The following is a 10865-nucleotide window of genomic DNA, read 5'->3' as shown; positions in this document are numbered from 1 at the left end:
GCTTTTTCATCTATAGAGCTACACGTCTCGAGCCAATAAGTCATTGTATTCTTTTCATGCCCTCCCCTGTGCGTGTTAGCAGCGTTGACATTAAACACGTCGCTCCATGTTTGTCGCGCGACTTGTGATTGGCAGGACAGGTGGGTTGGAGATATCAGGAAAAGGTTCTTGATGAGCGCGTGCATAGGTGTATTGTTCAGGTGATGACAAAGATGGATGCACAGGGTCTGCGATATCATTTAGCAGATTTATTGGTCTATTTTAAACTTGTTGAAATAAGTAACACGTCTAACATAATTTTAAAAATCCCTATGGAAAACATTTATAATAGTGTATTGTCCATTGTGAATTATGTAAAAAGAACTCCAATTAAGTTCTAAAATTAATATGTATTATCGGAGTGGCCTTGAATTAAAAGTAAATTAATTTCACTGATTTACGTTCACTTTCAGTTTTTATCTAAATAGTAAAAAAAAAAAAATCTATACCTAAACAACGCTTGTTTGCGTTGTATTTGTTTTTTCGACTATGTTACCAATACATATTGAGGTTTAAGAAATGTCTGAAAGCAAAAATAAGTATAATTATATATTCAGATAATATAGTCAAAAATATACTGTAGGACTATTTTTGTATTGTCTCTTCAACACAGTACAGTGAAAAGATCACCATACAATTAACAAGTTAGCTGAAGGAATAACATATTAAATGGAATAAAGAACAAGGAATAACACATTAAGCCAGAAAAGAAAGGAAAATAATAATACAATAAAAGACAAAAAAGTTAACAAATGAATAAATGAAATGACACAAAAAGTAAGGTAAGAGGGCATTAAAGGAAACAATAATTTACACATAAATTAAGGTAAAGAGTTTAAAGGCAGGACAAATTGCAATTGTTCTAAGTGCTTTTTTCTTTACAAAGTGTTACAGCATTCAAATAATGTTTCATCTCTTTTAAGAACACAGAGCAACTAGTATACTGTATGATTACGAGATCCTGTCACCCAGTGGGTGGCGTAATTTCCCAAAGTACTGGTGATTCACCAGTAATAAGCCAGTAATAAGAGTCACTGTCGCCTTTGGGGGTGTCTTGTTAACCAGGTCTCAACCTATTTTTGATGAACCATGTGACATCATTTGAAAGCAGGGACTTTGTTGTATCAAAAAATATAAAACACAAAACTCAATATTTGTGTTATTTGTTTATTTGCTCAATGCAAATTCGATATTTTTTCAAATGTTAAATTTTGCATAATTTTAAAGTTTTGTTAATAAATTCAGCAGGCTTAAGCGTCAAGAATGTGAGACCAAACCTTGCGTTTCTTGAATTCAAACAGAAGTGGGCTATATCTGGGGCCTATAAAATGAAAATGCAAAGACAGAAACTAATATTAAAAGTGATATTGTTCATATATTTCAAAAATAAGTGAAAAGACCAATAATATTGCATATTTGGTCCCCCTAAAATGCTCGTTCTACATTACAGCATTGATTTTGAGTTGGATGCAGATGCAAATTTACTCGTATCAACAACAATAAGGTTATCTATAACATCTATAAAAAGTAAACCAGTTATTTCTTCTTACACTCAAACAAAAATATTTTAGCCTATTTTTTTTATTTTTTTAGGATTTACACATTTCTATTTCATCTTTAAAAAGTAGTGTATTTTGCATTTGCCCTTTTGAAAATTGTAAATTATTCATAAATATATATATATATATATATAGTTTTAACAATGGTATATGTATATATATATATATAGTTTTAACAATGGTATATGTATATATATATATATATATATATATATATATATATATAGTTTTAACAATGGTATATATATATATATATATATATATATATATATATATATATATATATATATATATATATATAAACTATGGCATTTTTGAAATTATAAACAGTAGACCTACTCTAAACACATGTAGAGACAATTAATACAAAATATAAATATTTATAAGTTGTAACAAATATTAATTCCCTAACTCCCCTAATGTAGCCTATGACAAATTTAATAGAGCTGAAGTAGTGCTATGATAATATTTATTATCAATCTATTTGTGCCTCCGCCTGTGTATTTGGCGCTGCTAAACCAGATACTTCAGATGCATCACTATACTTCAAAATCGGATGAACCGCAGTACAAATGTGTACCAACCCATATAATTGAGAACCAACTGATATACTCTAAGTCTAGATAAACGTTTTAATGCAAAAAGGAACTTGACAATAGATTTTATTATTATGACTGATAAACGCCCCCCATTTGAACCTTAACGCCCTCCCCTCTTCTAATTTGCTCTCAGCGCCCCCTGGCATCCTTTGAACGCCCCCTTTGAAAACTTTCCCCTGACTTCTCCATGGGCGGCGCCATTGCGGCAAGAGACTTCCTCTCGGATGCTCCACACTTCCACAGTTGTTGTTATCAGCTAGACTAATGTTACTGGTGATGGCGAGCAGCTAAGGGTCTGGATAATTATCTGTTATAGTTATAGGGTGTTATATCAACTACTGGAGGCTTAAAAACTACTGGAAAATGAATGTCACAACAATAAGCCCCCACAAAAGCTGCCAATGCTGAAACATTTCGAGTCTAACCAGATGTAATAAGCAGAGGTTGCATTAAACAAATTCTCTGTCACTTACCTATTTTTTTAAAACATTGACAGATAATTCCAAATGATGTCCGTCATTTTGGAAGATAACAAAGATGAAAAACATTTAAACCAAGCCTTTGTTTTATTAATCATATTTACAAGGTTAATATCTAATGTCGCGCTGTGAGTGTATGTGAATGAGGGAGAGACCAAGTTGTTCTCGGCAGAGTGCATGAGAAGGCGGAAATTGTTAAAGCAGAAATAATGCAAATTTATGTGCCTCAAATCAAAGATTTTTAAATGCAACCTATTATGACCATACGTCCTCTTTTCACGGATGTTTCCTCTTTTTTTAGAACCTTAAAAAACGACCGGTCGTATTTGGCTGTTTTCATATTGAACTGCTCAGAAGAAAAAAAAAAATGTAATTAAATCTAGGGAATCATATCTCTCTCTCTCTCTCACTCTCTCTCTCTCTCTCTCTCTCTCTCGGCGTGCTGTATGTCGTGTTGTCTCTCTTTCACACACACACACACATACACACGCACACACACACACACATATTGGTGCAGCTATCATTATGAGGACTCTCCATAGACATAATGATTTTTATACTGTACAAACTATAGATTCTATCACCTAACCCTAAACCTCACAAAAACCTTTCTGCATTTTTATATTTTCAATAAAATATTGTTTATTATGTTTTTTAAGTGATTTGAATTATGGGGACACTAGAAATGTCCTCATAAACAACATTTATAGCATAATACCCTTGTAATTACCAGTTTGTAACCTAAAAAAAAGGTCCTTGTAAACCACATAAACTTGCCCACACACACACAGGGCGCGTGTAGAGAGCGCTAGAGCCCAGTAACTTTACCATGTAAATGTGTGTGATTGTGTTCTCATCTATTTGGGATTGCCGTCGAAACCGAAAGTCCACACGTGGCCTTTAGTGAGAAAGGGATTTATGTTAAGTAAACACAGACTGTTCACTCATTTTTGACTGTTGTTAGTGATATTTCAGTGCTTGGTACTGGGAATAAGCTGCGAAGCGGAAGTCATTGGAAGAACACTCTAATCGTGTGTTCCATTTGTCTCGGAAGTCGAAGCTCCGAGTTATTTTCCGAGTTCCGAGGCCGGAACTGACAAATGGTACGCCCCCCCGATGTCGGAATTCCTACTCGGAAAGTCGGACGAACTCAGAGTTCAGAAAACAAGATGGCTGCGAAGAGCATCGACTGTAGTATGCTGTAGGTTTAAAGGTTTTTTTTTTTAGCACTTTTGTCTTTTTTGTGTCCAATTTAGTAAGTCATATACACAATACTGTATTACCGTTGCCTATAGGCATGTTGCTACGATCCTGTTATGCGTGACTTACCGCGTAATGTGTTGTTTATAAACTGGTACAGCTAAAATTGTCTAGGTCGCTGCTGCTGCTACAAGAACAATGGTCAATGTTGCTACAACAACACTGCCTAACGTTACAAACCGTAAAACCGTTTACACATAAACCCCGTTAGGCAAATTTATATTGCAAATATACGTTTGTTCTTCCATAGGGCATTGCCCTTTGTTTACACCGCTGGTTCGATTAAAACGTGGTTAACATGTTTTGATACAATCAAATACGTGGAAACATTAACATACTTTCTCCGCTTTCTCTTATCTTCCTCGAGGTCTCTTAGGTGAAGGGCATACTTATTTTGTAGCTCTCTGTACTCCAAAAGAGCTAGTGCAACAATTACTTTCCTGGAGGTGTCCATCTTTTTTTCTGACTTGTTGTGTTGTGTGTAATAGAATGCATCCAACTCGGATTTCTTGTTTTTTTTTAACGGATATGACGTCGATCCGAGTCCTGAGCTCCGACTTCCGAGACAAATGGAACACAGCATAAGCATAAGAATAATGGCCTTATTCACGCTGGCGCCATCTTTGATTTTTAATGGGAATGACAATGATGTTGTGAGTTAAAGACTTATCTCTTCAATGGCACGAACAGTATAAAGCTCCTAGATCAGATCTGATTTGATCAACTCACGTTGTCTGGAGTTCTTTGTATACTGAATGTTCTTGGACAGATATTTTATCAATGTTTTGTCAGCGGAACGACCCAAAAACGCTTTAAACAGCAGTACAGCCCATTGAATGAAGCGTGATGGCCAACTGCAGTACAGCCCATTGAATGAAGCGTGATGGCCGACTCGGTGTGGAGCGCTCCTATTGTTTTGTTGTTTTTGTTTGTTTGTCCTGTGTTTAGTATCTTTTTCCAGTCAGTTTTACCAGAGACGAACTGCTGAACATTCGACAGCTTATACCAGACAGTCTTTTCCCGGTTTTTGAATATTCAGATGTTTTGCTGGACATTTTAGTCGGAGGCGCGGCTGTGTTGTTTAAATGCGCTATGAGACGCAGGCAAGGGAGATGAGCCAGAGCGCTGGTCAAACTCCGTCGGCGCGGCTTTCGAACAGCGCTGCCGAGCATTCATCTTGCGAATCTCCGCTCTCTTCCTAAAAAAACAGACGAACTACATCTCCTCACCCACACAAACAAGGACTTTTCAACCTCTGCTGCCTTGTGCTTCACAGAAACCTGGCTGAGTGAAGCCATTCCGGACAGCGCACTACATCTGCCGGGCTTTCAGATGTTCAGAGCGGATCACATCGCGGAGTTAACAGGGAAAACGAGAGGCGGTGGAACATGCTTTTACATCAATGAAAGCTGGTGTACAGATGTAACAACGTTAAAGAAGATGTGCTGTCCTAATTTGGAAGCGCTCTTTATTAACTGTAAGCCTTTCTATTCGCCGCGGGAGTTTTCCTCGTTTATTCTGGTGAGTGTGTATATCGCGCCAAAGGCGTGTGTGAACACAGCGCTGCAACAGCTGACTGATCAAATCACAGACATGGAACAACAATACCCGGACTCAGTTATTATTATTCTTGGGGATTTTAACAAAGCAAATCTCACTCGTGAACTGCCCAAATACAAACAGCAAATTACATGACCCACCAGAGACAGGAATATACTGGATCACTGCTACACAACAATAAAGGATGCATATCGCTCTGTCCCTAGGGCAGCTTTGGGACTCTCTGATCACTGTCTGGTTCATCTTCTTCCAACTTTCAGGCAGAAATTAAAATCAACCAAGCCAGTAGTAAGGACTGTAAAGAGATGGACCAATGAAGCAGAGCGGGAACTACAAGCCTGCTTCGATTGCACGGATTGGAGTGTTTTTGAGGCTGCAGCCACAGACCTGGATGAGCTCACAGATACTATTACATCATATATCAGTTTCTGTGAGGATATGTGCATCCCTACTAGGACTTATTTAAAGTTCAACAATGACAAACCGTGGTTTACAGCAGAACTCTGGCAGCTTCGTCAGGCCAAAGAGGATGCTTACAGGGGTGGGGATAAAGTCTTGTACAATCAGGCCAGGAACACACTGAACAAGGAAGTCAGAGTGGCTAAAAAAAGATACTCTGAGAAGCTGAAAAACAAGTTTTCAGCTAACGACTCTGCATCAGTGTGGAGTGGCATGAAACAACTCACAAATTACAGGACTCCTACCCCCAACCCTGTGGTGGACCAACAACTGGCTGATGACCTGAATGTGTTCTACTGCAGATTTAAAAGGCCCAATCTCACACCCCTACCCACTCTGACCTTCACTTCAAACAAACACCAACACCTCCTGCAACCCCCCTCCTCCCCCCTCCTGCTACTCAACCTGCACTTAAGATCTGTAAAGATGATGTGAGCCGCGTCTTTCAGAAACAAAAAACGAGGAAAGCTTCAGGCCCAGATGGCATCTCACCAGTGTGTCTTCGATCCTTTGCTAACCAGCTGGCCCCCATCTTCACACAGATCTTCAATAGATCACTGGAGCAGTGTGAAGTCCCATGCTGCTTCAAATGCTCAATCATTATTCTTGTCCCAAAGAAACCAAAAATCACAGGAATTAATGACTACAGACCTGTCGCCCTGACGTCTGTGGTCATGAAATCATTTGAGAGACTGGTGTTGGCCCACCTGAAGAACATCACTGGACCCTTTCTAGATCCCCTTCAATTTGCTTATCAAGCAAACGGGTCTGTGGATGATGCAGTCAAAATAGGATTGCATCATATCCTGCAACATCTGGACATACCTGGGACATATGCAAGGATTCTTTTTGTGGACTTCAGTTCGGCTTTCAACAACATCATCCCAGCTATTCTCCGGACTAAACTACACCAACTCTCTGTTCCCACGTCTATCTGTCAGTGGATTACCAGCTTCTGATGGACAGGCAGCAGCTTGTGAGACAGGGGAAACTCACTTCCAGCACCTGTACAATCAGCATGGGTGCCCCCCAGGGATGTGTGCTCTCCCCACTACTCTTCTCCCTCTTCACCAATGACTGCATCACCAAGGACCCCTCTGTCAAGCTCCTGAAGTTTTCAGACGACACCACTGTCATCAGCCTCTTCCGAGATGACGATGAGTCTGCATACAGAAGGGAGGTTGAACAGCTGGCTGGCTGGTGCAGTCAAAACAACCTTGAGCTGAATACGCTCAAAATAGTGGAGATGATTGTGGACTTTAGGAGGAACACCCCAACACTGACCCCCCTCACCATTCTAAACAGCACTGTTGCAGCAGTGGAGTCATTCAGGTTCCTGGGCACTACCATCTCACAGGACCTGAAGTGAGAGACCCACACTGACTCTATTGTGAAAAAGGCCCAGCAGAGGTTGTATTTCCTTCGCCAGTTGAGGAAATTCAACCTGCCACAGGCGCTGCTGATACAGTTCTACTCAGCAGTCATTGAGTCTGTCCTCTGTACTTCAATAACTGGTAGTCTGGTTTGGTACAGCTACGAAATCAGACATCAGAAGACTACAAAGGACAGTTCGGAGTGCTGAGAGGATTATTGGATCCCTCACAGCCTCAAAGATGGCACTAGCGTGAATAAGGTCTATAGGGACTTTGAGCCTACCCTGTGAATATGAGGGATCTGGTCTAATCTCCAGTAATAGCTTTGGTGATAATTTTCCTTATCATGCCAAAATTTAAAGGGTGAAAGTAAATTGTCTCCCTACCCAGCGTTACCTCCCCACTGGAATCTACACCCTTGGAGGCACTTACAATGGAAGTGAAAGGGACCAATTCGTAAACATTAAAATACTGTTTCTAAAGTATATCAACAAGAAGTAAACAATATGTGTGTTAACTTGATTTTAATCTGATTAAATCGCTTACTAACCTTTTCTGTGTAAAGTTATATACAATTTCACAACTTTGTTGCCATGATGATGGAACGCACAAACACTAAAACGACAGTAAATCATCTTTTTTTCTTTTTTTTGTCATTAACATTTTTTATTGATTCAAATCAAAATCAAATCAAATCACTTTATTGTCACACAGCCATATACACAAGTGTAATGGTGTGTGAAATTCTTGGGTGCAGTTCCGATCAACATAGCAGTCGTGACAGTGATGAGACATATACCAATTTACAATAACATCAAATTAACACAACGCAATTTAAACATCTGTTATACATAATTACACTCAACTTAAAACATCACATTAACACAACACAATTTAAGCATCTGTTATACATAATTACACAACTTAAAACATCAAATTAACACAACACAATTTAAACATCTGTTATACATAATTACACAACTTAAAACATCAAATTAACACAACACAATTTAAACATCTGTTATACATAATTACACAACTTAAAACATCAAATTAACACAACACAATTTAAACATCTGTTATACATAATTACACAACTTAAAACATCAAATTAACACAACACAATTTAAACATCTGTTATACATAATTACACAACTTAAAACATCAAATTAACACAACACAATTTAAACATCTGTTATACATAATTACACAACTTAAAACATCAAATTAACACAACACAATTTAAACATCTGTTATACACATAATTACACTCAACAATATACAAATAATAACATACACTGTACAGTATACAATATGCTGTTTTTTTTGTTTTTTACTATATAGATACTATATAGATTCACATTATTCAATAAAAATTAAAATATATATAAAAAAAGTATATATATATATATATATATATATAATATATATATATATATATAGAATGTACAGTATTGTACTGTATTGACATTCAGGCTGTCGGTTGATAGTCAGTTGTTAAGAGAGACATAATATAATAACAGTAATATAATTTATGACAGTCCGGTGTGAGATAAAAGAGTAATAAAGTGCAGTGCTGATGTATATTGATTGTGAGAGATCAAGAGTTCAGAAGTCTGATTGCTTGGGGGAAGAAGCTATCATGGAGTCGGCTGGTGCGGGTCCTGATGCTGCGATACCACCTACCTGATGGTAGCAGTGAGAACAGCCCATGGCTTGGGTGGCTGGAGTCTCTGATGATCCTCCGAGCTTTTTTCACACACTGTCTTGTATATATTTCCTGGAGGGAGGGAAGCTCACCTCCGATGATGTGTCTGGCAGTTCGCACCACCCTTTGCAGTGCTTTGCGGTTGTGGGCGGTGCTATTGCCGTACCAGGCGGAGATACAGCCAGTCAGGATGCTCTCCACAGTGCAGGTGTAGAACCGTGTGAGGATGTGGCGGTTCATTCCAAACTTCCTCAGCCGTCTCAGGAAGAAGAGGCGCTGTTGAGCCTTCTTCACAACGACTTCAGTGTGGACGGACCATGTGAGTTCCTCAGTGATGTGGACACCCAGGAACTTGAAGCTGCTGACTCTCTCCACTGGTGCTCCATTGATGGTGATTGGACTGTGTTCTCTGTCTTTTCTTCTGAAGTCCACCACAAGCTCCTTTGTCTTACTGACGTTGAGGGAGAGGTTGTGCTCCTGACACCAGTGTGTCAGAGTGTGCACCTCCTCTCTGTAGGCTGTTTCATCATTGTCAGTGATCAGACCTACCACCGTCGTGTCATCAGCAAACTTAATGATGGCATTGGAGTTATGTGTTGCCACACAGTCATGTGTGTACAGGGAATACAGGAGTGGGCTGAGAACACAGCCCTGCGGGGCTCCAGTGTTGAGGGTCAGTGATGAGGAGATGTTGCTGCCTATTCTAACCACCTGGCGTCTGCTTGACAGGAAGTCCAGGATCCAGCTGCACAGCGAGCTGTTTAAGCCCAGAGCCCGGAGTTTCTCATCTAGCTTGGAGGGCACTATGGTGTTAAATGCTGAGCTGTAGTCTACAAACAACATTCTCACATAAGTGTTCTTTTTTTCCAGGTGGGAGAGAGCAGTGTGTATTGTAGATGCAATGGCATCATCAGTGGAACGGCTCTGATTCCAACATAGACAAGAATTAATTTAATTAACTTATAGCCCTTATCAGTTGAATTCCATCCCCTTAGGATTAGGTAAAAAATATGTTTTAAACAATTTTACAGCTCAAATATTACAAGTTTTAACAGAACAATTAATGTGAATTAAAGTGCTTTTATAAAATTAACATTTCTGCCTTTAAACCCACCAAAAATTGTCCCCATTCACTTTCATTGTTAGTACCTCACTGTAACCTCGATTTTGCTTTTTATAAAGAAAAGGCAAAACAAGTTGAAATTATTTGAAAGGCACATATGCTGTCGATTGAGCTTTAAGCTACTCGTAGGCCTGTTGAGCCCGGGATATTCCTTTATCGAATATCGTCAATAGAGGCAATTTAGAAAGAATAAATGCACACATTTACATAATAATACAAATAATCTATTCATATTCTGTGTCTGTCGCCACAGTTTCGCCATACTCGGTGGGCTTGAGTCAACCGAACTCTCACTCAAGTCAAACGAGAGGTCGCGTCAGGCAGGACCTCGTGACAGTCTCTCTCTGTTTACATCTCGACGTGCTGTGCGTCGTGACGTCACCGAGGACCCCACCCCAACTCGCGCTGCAGCCCAGTCGCAGTGGCAGTTTCAGCTCAAATTTGCAAGATTGAAGTGGGGAAAGCAAGACCGCAAGGATCAGAATAACGCACAACAAAAAGAATCCTTAAACACAGGATGGAGGAAGCCGATAAAGGTAGCTGAATTCTTTTGAGAATGTGAGGTGACATGTCGGCGAGATTAGTAGTGCAACAAAACTCAACTTTCAGAAGTTAGCTAGCTCGTTTGTTAGCACAAGCAGCAGCTGGTTACAGAAGAGTGGTTACGAGTTTGGTGGAAATTGATATTGTGACAGTCGGTCAGACT

At 39.2% G+C, this 10865-nt stretch overlaps 1 protein-coding gene across 1 annotated transcript in view; it reads left to right on the top strand.

Annotated features, from left to right (window-relative positions):
• Positions 1-10548: 10548 nt before the first annotated feature.
• Positions 10549-10865, top strand: part of LOC127421147 (tumor protein D52-like) — a 37573-nt gene continuing 37256 nt past the window's right edge. Inside the window, exon 1 of the mRNA XM_051663956.1 lies at positions 10549-10695. Coding sequence (XP_051519916.1) covers positions 10677-10695 — 19 coding nt within the window. The 5' untranslated portion in view covers positions 10549-10676. The remainder of the gene's footprint in view (positions 10696-10865) is intronic.

This window comes from Myxocyprinus asiaticus, chromosome 30, assembly GCF_019703515.2.
Source record: "Myxocyprinus asiaticus isolate MX2 ecotype Aquarium Trade chromosome 30, UBuf_Myxa_2, whole genome shotgun sequence".
NCBI lineage: Eukaryota > Metazoa > Chordata > Actinopteri > Cypriniformes > Catostomidae > Myxocyprinus > Myxocyprinus asiaticus.
This window is presented reverse-complemented; position numbering and strand designations above follow the sequence as displayed.